General features: G+C 38.4%; 1 protein-coding gene across 2 annotated transcripts in view; it reads right to left on the bottom strand.

Annotated features, from left to right (window-relative positions):
• The window catches only part of ntrk3b (neurotrophic tyrosine kinase, receptor, type 3b), a 222296-nt gene that overhangs the window by 116700 nt on the left and 86622 nt on the right, over positions 1–18974 (bottom strand). For both annotated transcript variants that reach the window (XM_005727560.2, XM_005727561.2), the window contains exon 4: positions 8743–8811. In XM_005727560.2, the coding sequence (XP_005727617.1) occupies positions 8743–8811 (69 nt within the window). The remainder of the gene's footprint in view (positions 1–8742; positions 8812–18974) is intronic.

The raw sequence follows: 18974 nt of genomic DNA, 5'->3' as shown, positions 1-18974 counted from the left end.
GGTTTGGCTCAGTATCCAGCAAATCAACCAAAGCAACTGTATGTATAATTTACTTGAGAAGCAGCTCTTAGCAGTTCTCAGATAATTCTTATACATTGCCATTTTTCACACTTCAGAGACATTCACGTAGAGCAAAACTATGCGTAAAGAGTGCAGGGAGGAAAACAAGAGTGCTTGACATGTTTACGATGCTGTGCCAAGAATAGCAGTGGAATGAGACTGGATTTCAACACAGATGCTCTTTTGCATGGATTAACAACAAGGATGCAACATGTAGCTTAAGCTACAGTCTGCTAGAATGAATTAAGCTTTCATGCATTAAACACACATTAAACTTGCTTTAAGTTTTAAATCTCCTGGTTATCATGGTATCATGTACTGTACTAGAAGCAAAAGTTTGGCAGGCTTTTTGCTTTTATTATATAATAAATGGCCTTTATTTATTGATTTTCGGTAACATTATTCAGATTTTTTGTCTCCAATTTTCATGCAGAGCATTCTTTGCTGTTGTTTTTCTGCACATCACTTCACATAGATCACTTGTCAATCAAACTGTGTGGTGAGTATTGTCATTATTATTGTTATTATTACAGCATGGAAAAGAGATAATCGAGCTGTCATGCCATCAGATTGGATTGGATAGTCTTGAAGAAGTTGACTGACAAACAGACGTCTATTCAAAAGCATTGAGTTCAGTAAATAGATGTTGTATGAACTGGTCTCAAATCAGCAGTGCACTGTTTGTTGACCTCAGCAAAAATGTCTTGTTGTGTAGCAGAAAGTGGATAAAGTCTTGACACAGGGTAGTATAAAGTATTCAGGGAGAATAAATGTCAAAAAACGAAAAAATGAACAGTCGACTCAAACAAAGTCAGATTTACAACAAGCATTTTCCCCTGAACACTTGCTTTTAGCACACTCTGCTAAGTGTGCATCATCGTTTCTTCACACTCCTGTTTGCTGCTGGACCGCTTCCATCACTCTCACGCTGCATCTTTTGCTTATGTCATGGATAAAGTGGCATGCTGCAAATAAATAAATCACTGTTTTGTCTCGTCATTGCTTTTCTTTAAAGTTGCACTGTTCTGGTCAGTCAGTGTCCCTGCAGCTTTTCTCTCGTTGCCTTACTCTTTTATTTTCTTTTTCAAGCCACTAAGGGATAATTTGTCTCAAGAGACAAACCTGATTTTGGCTTATCGACAACAGCTCCTGCACAGCAATCGTGGAGAGGAGTGGGGACACTAGAGACATGTCAGGGAAGGCTACACGTAGGAAAAATGGACCAAGTGAGCAAGAGCTTAAGGTGTTTTTCCCAGTTTCAGTTTCAGTTGGGATTCTTTTTATTCTTCAGCTGCTGTTTTCATGAAACGCTTTTATGATTGTAGTATTTGTGGTGAAAGATGTATGCAATACCCCTTTATAGGCTGGCATCTATATAGTACTGTCATTACTGTAATTTGCTTTAATGGATAGCTCTTATTTTACTACCTGTAGCCTGAACACTTCTATGCTTACTATTCCAGTACACCCTCTTAAAATAATGTTGTTTTGACTGCCAGAATCCATGCCTTCTTTGCACCTGCTTCGCCTAATGTGCTTAAAGAGCAACCAGACAGAGACTGCTTTGTCAACCCACAGCAAATGTATATTTTCATTTTTATATTATTTCCAGCTGTTTTTAGTAATAAAGATCTTCAGTGGTTCACTGGTGTAACAAATGAAGTACTTCAAAGTATCAACCAAATGAGTAAATAGGCAACTATATTGCTTACAACTGTATCATATAATTACACTATCTGCTTTAAGTCATCATAATAAACAGGGAAATTACTCTGCTCATTTCACACAGCACATTTTCATTCTTGGGTTCTATTAGAGTAGCCTTACATGAGTCACAGTTCAGACGCTCCTCATTTAGTTTATACTGAGCTTTGGTGTAGCTCTGTCACTCGACATGGAGTTTTAGCTCCTCCCCCTCGGTCAGATTAAGCATGTTCTGACATCAACAGGAAAATTGATATTTTCTTTCTCTCATTTTAGCAACCCACAAAACTTACACCCAACATCTGGCACAAAGTGAGAAAGTCTGATGGAATAAATTAGAATTTCGTAGCTTTACCAATGTGTAACAATTTTGACATCAGAGAATGCAAATTAATAACAAAATATTGACACTTAATGCTCAGAGAAAAAAATTGAATGGCAAATCTAAATATAAATCATTAACAACAAATCTGTTGCTTATTATGCCAGTGAACAACTGATAAAATAAGCAAATTATTAGCTTATTTTTACTTTAATACCACCCAATCCCTCCTAGACACTCACTATTTGGAAAAACACAACCAGGCCAGCATTTTCAAATTAACACATGGCAGGCCATTTTGTAAAAGTGTTGTTTACAGGGCACAAAAACACTGTTTGGGAAGAGAATGGAAACTGAAAGGGAAAACATCAGAAATAAATTAAACCCTTAACATTGAACCTCAATGTTACTAAAAACGACTAAAAGCTTAGAAGCATTTTGTTTGTTTGACTCAGTTTAAAGTGAAAACTGTGATTTAACAAGTGCGTGCCCCTATGGTGAAAAGGCAGGAAATGATTGTTTTATTTTTGTGCACATTTGATTATAATTAAGGAACTATTGTTGCAGAGTTACTGGTATCCTGGAATAGTTTATACCCCTTGAATCATGATGCTTTATCATTTCAAGGAATATATGATTTTTCAAATTTCATTGAGAATAGGCTGATGACTCTAAAAATACAGCACCTCAATTTAGCAGCACCAGTTTTAAGGGGTTAGGTTTGGGCTCTACTATTTTGCTGTTTGTTACATTCTCCTGGAATTCAGAAACAGATTTTGGTCTTTTCTGCTTCTTGTGAATTTTTTAGACACACAGACTGGTGAATGAGCAGACTTTGATACTAGCTGTTTTCAGATTCCTCAACTGAAAATCTTTACATGATTCTCTTAAAACCTGAGCTTGAGGTGTGACCCTGAAAACACGATTTGTGACATCACGCCTTATTCAGGTATCCTCAGAACGTTCCCAACTCTAATATTAAAAATTGCACCATGTATATTTTCATATTTGTGTACTGATACACAGATGTTTCACTGAGGGTGAATCCATCTAAACAATTTTAACTTAGACACAAAATATGATTCAAAGCAGAACATGTTCATCTATTGCCAAACATCTGATGGGAACCTTTAATATTATGTATTTAGCTTTTAATTCAATTTTAACTTACTGGCTTTAATCAAACCTCTCTAAATACCTTAAGTGCATCATCACAGATATGGTGGAAAGTAAACATACAGATAATCAGTATACATTGAAACAACTATTTATACTACCACAAATGCAAAGTGCATTTTATATGAATCTATCACACAGTCACACCTAAAGTCAGAGCAATCGCGTCAAGTGAGAGCTTCTGTCATGCTGCCGTGGGATTGTTTCCTGTATACCATTACAATTACTCACATTTTAATTGTATAAATTCTATGTCATGTAAAAGCGGTTGGGCTTTCAGTTTTTAGGTATTCATGTATCTGACAGTTTTCTTCACTGTATGTGGGGCAGGGTAATTATTACACAGGTGTAAACGCACACTCGTGAGCTTGGTATGACTGTTTAAATGTTTAAGCGGGCCAGTTATGCTCATTCAGATCCATATTTTTTATTCTTGGACTTTACTAGAGGAGATTTGCATCTTTCACAGCTCAAAATAATTCATATTTTTCACTTTTATTCATCATTTTATTAACATACTGGGAATTGATTGGTTGAATTGAGGAACTGCACCATCTGAAACAACGTTAATCATTTTAGTTTCCTTCCCTTTAAGGCCAACCTGCCTTTAACCCTCTCAGGGTCAAATGAAACTTTTTGTTGCTAATGCACAACCAAGTCCTGCAGTGTTACTTCTGAGTAAAAAAAACTCATAAAATATGTATGTGGGGTAATCAGGTTGTTAGTTTTTAACTGTTGCAAATCGGCAAGATAGTTGGTTAAGCCAACTATCTTGAGATTGGCTGCTTCTCCCTAACAGGAGGTTGACTAGTGTAGGGCTTGCTGCTCAAAGCCAGATTGGTGTACCTGATATCCCCTCTCAATAACATCACACAGAGCCAAGTGTAGAAAAAATAAATCTCAGAAACCAAGTGGTTATTATAGTATGAAAAAGGAGATTTGGCTCACAGGCATAACTTGTACATATGCTCTTCTCATTTTTTAAACTTTGGCCATTGTAACAGAATATGATGGAAAATACGGAAAAAGCACAATAGATCCACAGAACCTAAACTGGTTTTGATGTATGTAAGCATACAAAGCGTGCTACAGGCAATAAAGTAAATTTCCTCCAGCTGTCCTGTGTCAAACTAAGAGATTAAGCCAAACTAAAAGATGACCCTACAACAGTAAAGACATCATCTGGTGTGACAGAGCTTTTTCAGCCAAGTGTTAAGTGTCTCTATGCCCCACCAGTAGTTCAGAGGTATTGTTTTAAAAGGGAAAGGCCTTGTATTTTAAATTTTTACTCGTGGCTGCTTTCACAAAGATCTGTGTTGACAACTTGACACGTTTTCTTCCCTCTGCACAGATTGTACCCAGCAGTCTGAGTTTCAGAGCATGTGGTGACCTCTTGAAAGTCTAGGCCACTGCTGCCCCCAGTCAAGTCTTTTCCACCACATTTAACATTTTAATACTCCTTTACCCTCATGTGAGTCAGTCTTTGATGTTTCTGAAAAGTCCATGTAAATGTCATGCATTTAAGTAAGTCTGTCCTGAGTGCAACTAGGTCCTAATAAAACGAAGGTTAAACTTTAGCAATTTACCTGTCATGCTGCTCTTGGAAATTCGGCATTTAATTCTTTCTAATCACCTGGCAGCCATATCACAAGATTACCAGTTTGATCCATTCATACTTCACACATACTCAAAGAAAATTCCATTTTGCAGCGAGAGGTTTGAATGTTTGACTTTGCGTCGGCCGCTGCTTCCCTGAGAGTTGGGATTAAAGAGCCCCTAACAGAATAAAGGGATTCGAGAGGCGCGTTGCCTCAGGCAGATCGCGTCAGTTGCTAAAGAAGAAGAATATTTGCAGCCGTTGTATGGCTTATGATTGGCTGGGTTTGCACCACATCGCAGTAGCTCCAGTCCTTTGGCTAAAGGGCACACAGACAAAAAGGCAGAGCCGATTATCTGTGTCTCATCCAGAGGCAGCACACAGCAGACATCCATTGTATAGCTTCAATGTGATGTTGAAGCCTTTCACAGGAGTCACAAAAGACTTGAGATTATTGAGATTTCCCTGATAGTATTGCCATTGTTACTGATATTAAGATATTGCAAGGAGTGTGAAATATCTGTGCAACCAACCTGCAAAACAAAGTAACTGTTTTAGAGTTACACGTTAGTGGGCTTGATAAGAAGTGTTTGATAAGAGTAAACACATTGAATGATAACAACTCCTTCACCCTCTTCAATGTTGTCTCGTTGTAATGGATCCACTGTAATATTTGGTGAATGAGGTGCAGGTTCAACGTATCTGAACCACAGCAAGCTACTGAAAATGTAGAGGGTGTTTGAGGTTAACAGGAGTCATGCCTCCATGTTAAAGCAGCTGTTGCGCACCACTTTCTACTGACGGAAACATGCTTTACACCAGTTTAATTATGTGTAAAGCAGCACTCAGAAGCAGGAAATGCAGCGTTTAATTCCAAACTTGGCCAATCAGTGCTCCTTTGATGAAACTGTGTGTTGCTTAATGGTGTTGTCAGTGAGTACTTTTATCGTTTTTTTTTGTATCATCTTCCTGGTCAGCGTTTGATCTGTATTAATTAAATTCTTTAAAAAAAAAAAACTGTTATTTGCACGTGCCATGTGGTACGCATCATTTCCCCCCTTTATTCTCATTCACAACAACTTGTGAAAGCAATTAGAGCAATGCTTTAAGTAGCAGTAATGATACATACAATGAATTAACCAACAGAGACGCTGTTATTTTAAAGCTTGTAAAGGACTTCCAGGCTTAAATTAAACCATTTGCACATTTCCTATTCATTGCAGGTCACTGTCACCACTGTGTTGCAGCTTTGAAATTGGTTCACTTTCATTGTTAAAAAAAGAATGAAATATAATTACAATAACAGTGCCTAGAGTGACTGAGATAACACGGTTTAGCGACACCGTCGTGGCAAAGGGCCACGCTCTCCTTTCGTCACATAAAACGGAAATTATTTCAGCCGGTTTGATCTTCCTCTATTTACATAATATCAGTGTGGTTGAGCAACACGGGTGGGCATTTATCATTGATACTGCATTTTGAAATATTCTAATAATTAAAGGCAATAGCTGTCCGGTGAGCAGGATTCATTTGGCATGATTGAATGATTGGCACTTTCCAAGCCAATTTGGTTTCGGGTGACCATACAGACACGGTAAAGAGAGTAATGATGTCAGGGACATGTCGCCAGCTCATGATAGAGTGACTCATTTCCTATTAGCAAGGCCTGATTCCACATGGTTTCCTTTTTGCATAACGCCTCGACCCACGTCTGTGCCGCCACGCCACTTCGACTGACACCTCTTAACTAAACACACAAAATGGAATAGACATAAGCCCTCGCTCCTCATCAGCATTCAGTAGAAACACGGGCATCACCCTGGCCCTGCTTTTCATGTAGGAAAACAAAGGCACCATTTGTACGCATCTAGAATGGTTGCTTAAGAAGAAATAGGATTGCACATCAGAGCAAATCGTGCTCTGTGAGCTGTAACAGTGATTTGGTTCAGGAAGAAACTGAGCTTACTATTTTACTCTGCTTTGTGTGATTTACATTGTGATTTCAGGTCATTTAATTGTTGAATTACATTGCAGCCTTCAGTGTTTACTTAGGGAAAAAGTTCTGGATCTTGTGTGTGAAATTAAAGCTACAATGTATAATATATTAATAAAAAAAATGCATTATGTGCTGTTGCTGTGCTGCTGTTTGTTATTTATGGCAAAAAGAGAAATAAGATTTATTCTGCAGTTTTGGCTATTAGTTTCTTTGCAGATGAATCTTATGCATGTTTCTATATATTCAGTATTGGTCTAGTTAAACTATGTGTTGTTAAATTTTTTTGCAGCCTGTGCGACTGGAGAAAAGATTTTTCAGTGAAAATCTCTCATAATTCATGCATCCATCCATCCAGCCGTGCATGCATGCATATCTGGGTCTGGGTCGGAGGGGCAGCGTCTAATAAGAGTTGCCCGGACCGTTTCCCCACTCACTGGCCACACCACAGCGTTCCCAAGCCAGCCAAGAGATGTAATCTCTTGATTGTGACCCTAATTGGACATGCCAGAAACACCTCAACCAGACGGCGCCAAATAACTTAATCTCAGCCAACCTTTTCTGGCAGAACAATGCTACAGATTTACAATAGTATGCAACTTCTTTAAAAAGGGCTATTCCGGTTACTGAATATGCTTACTTAAAGCCCCAGAGATTTTGACTTAACTTTGCTTTTTAAGGATTTCTTTAGAACATAATGCATTCATGAATAAATAAAGCCAAGGTTAAAAAAATGATGAGTTGACATAGAGAGAAAAACACAAATAGAGAAATCTCTCGTGAAAAAGACAAAAAATACTGCTCATGTGGGATCCCAGGCTTTCAAGGCCTTTAATAATCATTTGGAAAGCTATATTTTACGCTGTGATCTGGAAGAGGAAAATTGTGAAAAAAACTTTGGAAAAGATATTTTATATATAAGTTAGACCCTGTATGAATAATAAGATGAGCCAAATGCCAAACTAGATTGAGAACTGGACAGCTGGTAAGACAACAAATGTGAAGAATTACCATTTTCAGTCAGGAATAAAATTCACAACCCAATAACAGGCACAAAGAGGGATTCAGAGACCCATCTGCCTCCAATGCGGGCCCACAGTGAGACGACACTTGTGTAGCTCTGTTATAGGGTATGGTGTGAGCTGCTTCCTACACAGAACAAAAAACATCTCTCCGTAATATTGGTGAGTCCTGCAAGTGTGAGGGATACGTTTGAAGCTAAATGTCCAAAATGCAAGCCTACAACATGTTTGTAGGGTTATCCCTCTGCTCTGCTGTTTGCAGTGTACGACCAGAGATCAGCATTGTGTCGTGCTCTCTGTGGGCCTGCTCTGCTTCTACCTCTGAAAATAGCACAATAAGGAGGCCTGCTTGAAATAGCCTTGTATCACATCCTGCTATACCACAGTTTTATATGCCAGGAGGCGCATATGAGGAGCGCAAGCGTTCGGGGAGCAGCTAAGGTTCATATGATGGACAGCGCTGACAGGCGTAATGATGTGTAAATTACAAGCGGGTCCACATCGCAATGTTCTCCCTGGTGGTGAAAGAGCAAACTCATTTCATAAACACAATGATCGCTAAAATATTCATAACAAACAAGGAAATGGGGTCAGATTCCCTTCTCCTACCAGGCCATTAAATTTCCTTTGTGCACGTTAATTAAGTCAACAAATGACTTATAAGATCACAGTGCCACTATAGTGCCTATAGGGCCAGTCTTCTGCATGCGCTCCGACAAATTAGAGGTTTTGTACAACAAAGACAGGAATTATAATGGTATGCGGTGAAGACAATTTGTATTGAGGCTGATAGTACGTAGGGAGCAGTGATAAAGTGCTGTAATAAAATACAAACAAAAGGCAGCGAGACAGATCAGACGAGACTTACAGCTCTTGGAGTTGGAGGTGCTGGAAGAGCTGCCATGACAGAGTGGTGAGAGGATTCTTTGACAAGTTTCTGTGGAAGAAAGAAAAACAAAAGGAATGTTAAATCGAGTTATTTTATGTGAATTGTTTTAGGTCCCTTCCTTGATGTCATGTTTGTTCTGCTTTTGTACAATTTCTTCTGTTCCATTTCCGAGGTCTTTTAGTTCCAGAAACCCAATGGCAAAGCTTTGTGGGGTCATTTTGACATTTTTCTCCCCCTTTTAAGCTAAAGGGAAACTTTTAGTCTCTTTGGGTTTTTTTTTTGCGATGTTCTAGATTTATTTTTAAACAGATAAAACTGGCATTTCCCCATCAATCTAGAAGCAATGAACTATAAGCACAAGTTTATGCCTTTATAGATGTTTGCAAATTTATAATTTAAGACCGAAATGTTTAAATCCCTTATTTAAGCATTCAGAACCTTACCTGAATACACAGAAGGAGACATAATGGCAGCAATGACTCTACAGGCTTTGGATTCAGTTAATGTTAGGAAAAAAACAGAATGCTTTTTTTTTTATATATATAAATAAAATGTTTTGCAATGCCAAAACAAGTTACAAAATGGCAAATGGCCTGTATTTGTATAGCACTTTTACTAGTCCCTAAAGACCTCAAAGCGCTTTACACATCCAGTCATTCACCCACAGGTAATGGCAAGCTGCATTGTAGCCACAGGCACCCTGGGGAGCACTGACAGAGGCGAGGCTGCCGGACACTGGTGCCTCTGACCACCACCAGTAGGCAACGGGTGAAGTGTCTTGCCCAAGGACACAACGACCGAGACTGTCCAAGCCGGGGCTCGAACCGGCAACCTTCCAATTACAAGGCGAACTCCCAACTCTTGAGCCACGAGCCACGATCGCCCACAAAACTCAACTTACACAATTTTGTCAAGTTTATGGGAGAACCCATTTCTAAAAGTTGCTTTGACACATAACTATAGAGTATAAAAACAGCTAGAGCAAATGATGTGTGTGTGTTATTTTGGGGGTGGACAGTGTCAATCAATTTCAGTCTGAAGGGGTATTCATCTTCTACAGTTCTGAGCAACTCCCTGTTCCTGGTTCTGAGAGGCACCCCAACAGCAACCCCCAACTAAAACAGCAACTGCCATACTTTACCATTAGAATTGTATTAGCTAGATGATAAGGCGTTCACCAGATACAGCGCTTTGAGGTCTGATTTCCAGTTCACCTTATTACAAACTGAAGTGCCAAATACTGAATATGAGAAGTTTTCAGTAAGTATAAATGTACAAAAAACAAGAACACAAAACACATTTTCACTTTGTCATTACTGGTTGCTGAGTGTATTAATGGGGAAAACACATTTATTCATTTAAAAATGGATCTGCAAGTGTCCAAAGAACCAAAGAGGTCGGAGTATTTTCTTTAAATAACAAAGCCACATTTTAGTAAGACAAAATTAAACAGCCTAATTGCAATGAGAATCCACATGCCTGTATTAATGGATGAAAATAAGGCAAAGTACTATTGACAAAGAAAAGGGACCAGCCCTGGCTGAGTGGAGCTTCAGGGCTCAGCCAACTCAATAAAAGTAAGTTGACCGCTTTCAAGTCAAATAATTCAATTGACTTAAGGAAACCCTCCGGCTTAGGAAGCCATTAAATTCAATAGCAAACAACCAGAGACTTACAAGTGATTTGACCAGAAGCTTGAATTAGTTTAAATATGAACATCAGGCATCTATGAATACATTTATTAAATCATATAACCTCTCTGTAAGGGTTTTAAAATAGCAGTTTATCATAAAGCAGTGTACAACATTGAATCCTATTAGCTGTATATGAAGCATCAAAGTGCTCTATTACATCATGAGAGAATCATTTTATCTGATCATTGTTTTCTTTGCTGTAGTTTCAGAGCAACACTCGCTCAGTGACTCATATATTCTGCACATTATTGCTGCTTTGAACTGATATAAAAGTAAGAGCATCTATAAGAGGAGGAAGCAATGATTTATTCAGTCACAGGAAATGACATGATGTAATTTATGATACATATATTAAACCTTAAAGGAGCAACTCAAAATATAATTCAGCAAATAGATAACAGGTTGATTATCAAAATATGGATACCTAATTAGTAAAAATTTTAAAATGAACAGTTTTCTACATATATCAGTAACATCAGGATTGTATTACAGAGCATAAGACCATTAATAGAATGTGTCTAAAAAACATAGAAATTGTATAAACAGTGTGATATATAATTTAAACAACATAATAAAACAAATAAAATAATAAATAAAAAGTGCCAAATACACACAATAGAGTATGCAGTTTTAATATTTTCTCTCTCTCTCTCACACACACACACATACACACTCACACACAGTCTAATATGTTAATTTGTATGGAAGACATTAGATGCTCCTGTATCCAGACGTGTCGCTATAGCAACAGGGAGCTAAGGATGTTGCAGGTCTGACTTATTTCCTGTGATATCACACATGCAATCACACATGCAAACACGCACACTTGCAGATTTAAGAAATTTTTACATCTGCATAAACACACTCACACGTATTGGTTAAACACACTTGAAATGTACGCTGATGTGAATGCTCTAAATAGAGGAGATGTGTGGCAGAATATGTAAAGATGCTGCATGAAATTTCATCTCCAAAAGGAAACCTGTGTTCCCAAAGGGGTTGTATTATGCACTGAAAGAATACATTATGGGAGAATGAGAAAGAGAGAGAGGGGGAGAGAGACAGACAGGGAGAGAGAGGCAAAAGGTGGGCGAGCAAACAGCAGCTCATTAGTTGATGCAGAGCAGGGCTGCTCAACACCAGCATCAAATCACACATCCCGAAATAGACACATGTTTAGACCACAGATCTCCAAAAAGGTACATGTCAATTGACAAACTACATCAGCCATACATCAGACCAAAGGCCTTATAATCTAAATACATTAGACCTGGGAGCTCCAAACAAGCAAAGATTTCAGACTCAAAATAGACCTACACCAAAGCACAGTATAAGATTTTGTTGCTTATTTTATATGCTACCCTAAATGGAAAAATTAATCATTGTAATGCAACATGTCATGAAATACCCACCCTTAGCCCTAGAGGGCAGACAGCACTAGCAAAGATCCAATTTCATGCATTAAATTTTTGAAAAATATTTTTCTAAAAATATATAAAATTGCTCCATTTGCAGAATTTTGTTACAGTAATATGCTATGAAAAGCTGCATTTTCTTTGTTTAGTAATATCAACCCAGTGAATAAATTATTTTACTAACTACAATGACAATGTTGGGCCATTTATGACTTCTACAATTTAAAACCTCAGGTATGTTTTTGCTCATAACTCTATTATACTCTATTATAAACAGTAGTTTAAGTCATAATATATGGATGTCTTTACACCTTATTTTTTTACTTCCATTACTAACTTCAGGTGGAAAAGGATGGCTACACGCGTCCATTCTGGGACAGGATATTGACAACCAGTTAAACTGGAAGACCAACACAGAGGCTGTGTATAAGAACAGGATGAGCAGGCTCCATTTCTTTAGTGGTGGAGATTTTCTATCACTCAGTTGTGGGGAACATAATGTACTTTGCTGTGTTCCACAGGGAGAGTAGACTGACTCTGTGATTGGCTGCCAACTCGACACTTTTGAAGGCACCAAAGTTTTGTCTTTTTTTTTGGGATAATCTTGACCACCCTCTGTGGCACCATTTACTGGTCAGGCAGCTGAGCAGCTTCTCTGATTCAGCTCCATGGTGTTCACCACCACTAACCACCACATGGATAGTTCATTTGATATACAGAAACAAGACTGAAGCTATTAAGCTATGAAAGTAAAGTTATTTTTGACGAGGTTTTTTGAGATATTGACAGAACTGTGTGGTAAGTCTATATGCTTGACTGTTAGCTTAGATAAACAAGTGTAAGAATGTGAGAAGATTGGAAGGCTTTAGTGGCGCTGGTAGGGTGCTTTTTCTTTCTGTTTTGTGGGTGAGCCAGACTAAATGTTTCCCTGTTTGCAGTCTTTATTTTAAGCTAAGATAAATATCTCCATGTAGGTGTATATTTAACAGACTCGCAGCAAAGAAATTAAATTATTTGTCACCATTACTCTTCTTTGATTAAAATGTAATTCATAATGACAAAGTGTGAGCGGAGATGCAATTTATTCATTTATTTTTATATATGGAACTACAATGTGACAACTAAATAATCAGTGGAAAGCAACTCATGTTTTAACTATTAATACTCATGAGCCTTTCAATTAAGTGACAAATATGTTTTAGTTGTTCTATGCTTGCATACATTAAGTAGAAAGGAGGAGAGGAGGAGTGCCTTCTGAGCACAGAGTGAGACCTCCTTCACATCTCCGCCAGGAAGTGTTCTGTTTTCAAAGGTCATCCTTCGCATCTCGACAAGAAATGTCAGCTAAAATTGGATTGGGAGGGGGTAGTAAATGAATTAATAAATATATAAACAAATCAGAAAAGAAGCCATCAAAGACAAGGGAATGCCAAAAGACAGGAGGTGAGGAAGGCCAAGAGCTGCAGAGTGGAGGAGGGAGTGATTATTAAATTAAAAAATTAGCGATGTAGAAAATTAATCTATTTATAAACTAAGCAGCTTAGTTACCAGGCCTAGAAGGCTATACCATACCACCTCCCAACACACACAACCACATACACAGTATATACTATACACTCACATGCACGCAGACTTGCACTGCTTTGACTAAACTGTAAAACAGCATCAGCATCCACACAACAGCTTTTAGTCACTGAGCCACAAATCATCTCCACTACTTAGACAGCGCTCATTTGAATAAGGAATTATAATTATGTGATTCACATGAAATTTTCATTAGGTTGGGGTAAAGGAGAAAAAAAAATGTATTACAGCGACGGATGTATCTAGGTGTTAATATTGATGACAGCCTTGGCTCACCCAGCCACAGGGTGACGAAGTGAATGCTAAACTAAAACTGGATGTTTTGCTCCTCTGCAGAGGAGATGCAGCTCCTCCTCCCTCTTCTTTAATAATTCTGTTTGGCACGGATGCCACTGGGAGGGCTTGGCCACTTGAGAGGGTTGGCTAATTAGTGCGGCATTACTGGTAGCTACTGTCTGAGTGTGGGGGAGCTCAGTGGATTGACATTCAGGACCACGCGGAGGAGAACCAGACAGCTACTGAGCGAGATGTCGCAATGGATCAGCAGAACGGACATGATGGAATCTAGTCATCATCTGTCACGCTGAAGAGAAGCTGCTAATTTTTGCTACAGCAAAACATACTAATTGCTTCCTTTTGCAACTGTTCATTTTTACAGCATTATGTTAATCATAAAAATATTTTCAATATTTTCTTAAAATGTCTGAGAGCTCTTTATTTTATGACTAATGACTGTAATTGCAAAAAAAAAAAAAAAACCACTTTCCAAAATTTGATGTCTAGCTTTGAAATATCATGGGTGTCAATCTTAAAGACAAATAGTTTTCCTCAGTGCTGAGATGCTGACATTTTAGGAAAAAAGCAAAAGAAAAAAGTGGACTAAGTTTGACAGCAGCCATATGTAGTTTATGAAAGTGAAAAATGTAAAGGTGGAAGCATTTTAACCTAGGTTATCTCTTCTCTGAAGTGTTTGCTACAGTATCAGAACATTAGCCTCCAGATTACTTAAAAGGCAACTACAACATTACATGAAATACATCAATTCAAACCTGTTCCACTTTAACTTTTATTTAATCCAGGACAAAACACCCTCTTTACCTGGAGACACCTTCATTATTCTGCTGTATTTCCTATGTTGATCCACTGCCTAAGAATTCATTTCTGCACATCACTTGAGCTACTCCTTGAAGTAAATAGTTTCCCTAGTTTGCTAATGTTCAACTTACTGCAACCCCAAACAATATCCTATATCTGGAAGGTCACTGATAAAAAGTCAGCTCCACAGAGGAACAGACAACTTTATAAACTGTGCATAAATCTACGCTTTTCCAGCCAGGTGCATGCCTCCACCTGATAATGCTCAGAACTTATTTCACGTCTTTCAGGTCACTTGGTGTAACACTATGCATTTCACGATCCACAGGTTCATCCCAGTTTAAATATACTACATGCAGTCTCGTTGAATGCATCCTGTAATGGGGTACTTAATATAGGTTTATATGCATGTCCCACCATAGCATATATTATGTATCTTAGCTATATTAAGCTACATTCTTATCTACATTCAGGCTGGAATTTTGTGCTTTTGTTATTATCCAGTTATTATTTACCCCCATCACTGTAATACTGTAGTCAGAACTGCCTGCTCATTGACTAGACGATCACGGATCGATAATTTTTATGCTATTCCTTCTACTTTTTATTATTATTTTTTAAATCAGCTCATTAGCAATTTGTACTTCTGTCTGAAAGTGTAATGTTTTTGGTGTTGTGGTCGACTGGAAACAAGCATCAACTAATACACTGGGTCATATGTGTAGCAGTTTTACAATAAGACTCCAATCTCTAACAAGCTTTTTATCTTTAAACAGCACATTTTTGGGATAAAAAGCTTTAAATGTGCTACTCTAATGTAAATCTGTTGGCGCTTCTTTAATTCCTATATTTATATCCATTCTGTTCGGGGTGTATGCTGAAGTCACATGAAAACTCAAACAGGTTTCCGGAGCTGCCACGACCCTGAACTTAATCAGTAGTTAAGAAAATGGATGGATGGATGGATGGATGGATGGATGGATCCTGTTTACAGTGTTGTTATTGCACCATCATAATTAGATTTTTTCATTAGATTTTTGTGCAAATGAAAGTGGTTAACATCACAGATTATGAGCCCTAAATGGAAGTCACAATGAATGAAATCAGTATGTTTTGTGTCTAACTTCCCCCACCCATCTCTCCCCTTCGTCTCTGTGGCTACAGTTTGTCTCTTACAAGATTAAATCACATAATGTTGTTTTATAATGGTTGAATCTACCAGCTGGAACAATGAATTTCCAATGCACAGAGTGAATATTTTATTCCTGGCTTCCCTTGTGATGTGATGGCCCTTTACTCTACCTTCACACTGCCATACTGTCTGTTTAACTACATTCTCAAAATCTGCTACAAGCTTCCCTCCTGAGATATTTTAAAAAGGCAGCACAGGAGTGGGTGGGTGAGCACATAGCTAACTAGCCATGAGAAGCTGCTAGAAAGGCAGGCCATTACAAGAAGAACATTTATGACCCTTTGAGAGAGTCCCTGTGTGGGTGCCCGTAGGGTTTTGTTGGAATACAAGAACATGGTCCTGGTTTCTATTGTGGTTTATATGTTACTGCCCGTAGGGTTTTGTTGGAATACAAGAACATGGCTGTGGTCCTGGTTTCTATTGTGGTTTATATGTTACTGTATCAGCTCATAGCAACCACATACCCCCCTTTTTCCTTGTTATCCTAATTTGACTCTGTTTTATGCCTTGCTCATCTGCCATGTAGCTTGTCATCCTCATAGATCGGACCAGCGGTCCCGTTCTGTGCTCCAGTCCTCATTCTTCATCCAGCACAGTACCATGACTGACTGGAACATGGCTCAGTCTGATCAAGGTGCAGCAAACTGTGCACCTAGTTTTAAAAGTGCAACTAATCTGTCAAGTCGTGGCAGCTATGGTTTAATGTGAGCAGGCTTGCCTCTGTGCCTCTCCTATCTGTAATCACTTACTAGTTGATACTTATTGTCTTTGAGCATCACAGGCTGGTGGTCACTTGCAGCCTTGGTGTGTTTCTGTATCTGCTTGTTTGTGGTTTCGTTAGCTCTCTGTATTCTGTATTGAATTATTACTGGTTACTCTGTAGTTCGATTGAATTGCTGTACTGAGCCACTTGTTTGACTTCCTGGAGAGTTTTTTTGTGTCATGTTCTTGCTAATATAACTAGCAGCTTTGTGAGAGAGGTACAAAGATACTATAGGTCAGAATCAGCTTGTGTTATGCTTCTTATACTTGACGCAGTACCTATCTCAGTCAGGAATATCAATCCATGAAACAATGTCTTTCCTATTACCTCACTACATAGTAGGAAGAGAACTGGGGGCAACTGTGGTTTTATATCCAAGAGAAACAAGTAAATCTGATGTAAAATTACAAATTATATTGCCAAAATGCCCCACAAATTCAGAATATGAAGATAGTACCAAAATATGTGAGATTTCTCTCCTCATTCTTTTCTTTTTCCCAGAGTTCCTCCTAGAAAATGTTTCCCCCCCCCCCGCTTGTACATGCAGTCCTTGGACAATTTCAGTGAAACCATCACTCCAAGGCTTCAGCTCACCTCAACAGAAAACCTTCCTGCTTATGCTTTTAGGAGTGTCGATATTTCAAAGAACTCATGTTCTCATATGAATGCATGTTGCATATGTATGCCTTGAAGTACCACATGAAGATGAGTTTTCTTGCAGACTCTTTGAGAGCAACAGTTCTTCAAAGAACCTTTTCAGACACATCTGTGATAAAACCTCTACAAAATAAAAGGTCACATCATTGATGACGGTCACACTTACAAAGGTGTTGCTGAGATTAGAAAAACAAAATGCAGCGTTTGTACAAAATGGAGACTAAATAGTACAATAAATAAGATTAGACATGTTAAAAGGATATAAATGATACTAAATGGTAAATGGTAAATGGCCTGTATTTATATAGCGCTTTACTAGTCCCTAACGACCCCAAAGCGCTTTACATATCCAGTCATCCACCCATTCAGGCACACATTCACACACTGGTGATGGCAAGCTACATTGTAGCCACAGCCACCCTGGGGCGCACTGACATCACACCTTTAAGGTGCACTGCAGATTTATCGCTAAGTATAAAACCCATTTAGTAACTCTTAAACATGGTTCAGCCCACCACAATCTGATAAACAGATTGCTATCTTGACCGAAGTAACGCGCACGCACACGCACACGCACGCGCACGCACGCACGCACGCACACACACACACACACACACACAGAGAAAAACAGCAGTGAATGCAGGTTTTACTAGTCAAATGAGCTGCTGTGATTCTTAGTAAACTGTGAAAATCACTTGACCCAGACTGAATGCAGCATACTCATGCAAATACTTTTCATGACTCAGTGATTAAAAATATATTTTTTTCAAATTAATTTTTTAAATTCTTCTCTGCTGGTTATATTTGACTTGCATTTTAAGTTCAATTCAATTCAGAAAACCCTCAAAAATCAGATGATTATCTTCGGGCAAGCACCAGTCAAAAGTGGGGAGGACAAACACCCTTTTAACAGGAAGAAACAGGGAGGCTTAGGCAGTCATCCCAGACAAATGGCTGAGAGAGTGAGGGGAAAGAGAAATGGGGGAGCATAGGAGACAAGACAAGAAACAGTAGTCTTCATCCTCGCTGACTTTATAAATGACTATTTTCATACTTAATATCCAAAAGATCCCCGGGTTGGAAGAGAAATAAATCCCTGGGGAGGTTTGCATCAGAAAGGACATCCGGCACAAAAATCTATGCCACATTAAATATGGGGATCCATCTGCTGTGGTGACCTCTTGCGGATAAGAGAGTGACCAAGAAAAAAGCTACATAAATATTTGTGTATTTAAATCTTGATCCAGCGAGACCCAAATCCCAAATGCTTAAAATTAGAGATGCTTGAATACCTTAATAGCTGAATTTTGTAGACATCAGAAAAGTGTGGTATTTTTTAAAAACACTGGTTTACCATACAGTGGTAACATTATTGTAAACAATAATGTAAAGAAAGGAGCACGCTTATTTGTTTTTGGTTTTTTTTGTTTGTTTTTTTTGATTTCCCTAAAGTTCCCTAAAATGTTCTTTTACCCTTTAAATAAACCTTTAACTTTGGTTGCTTTTTGACTCAACATGTCATTGTAAAAAGCAATGCAGAAGCTGACAGGCTACTCAGTGACTGTCTCATTTGTTTACAGTAATTACCCAAATGTCCCAAAATCAATGAGGTAATGATTTATTAATGCCAAAATGTGGGATGTAATTAAAATAGAATCATTTGCACAACGCTAATGCTGTCTGTTTTTTTACCCCAGCCCTCCGAATCCCACCCTGCCTCTCCATCCTGTCTCCACACACACATACACACACACACACACACACACACACACACACACACACACACACACACACACACACACACACACACA

Source organism: Pundamilia nyererei, unplaced genomic scaffold (genome assembly GCF_000239375.1).
Source record: "Pundamilia nyererei isolate P.nyererei 1_Seehausen unplaced genomic scaffold, PunNye1.0 scaffold00025, whole genome shotgun sequence".
Taxonomy (NCBI): domain Eukaryota; kingdom Metazoa; phylum Chordata; class Actinopteri; order Cichliformes; family Cichlidae; genus Pundamilia; species Pundamilia nyererei.
This window is presented reverse-complemented; position numbering and strand designations above follow the sequence as displayed.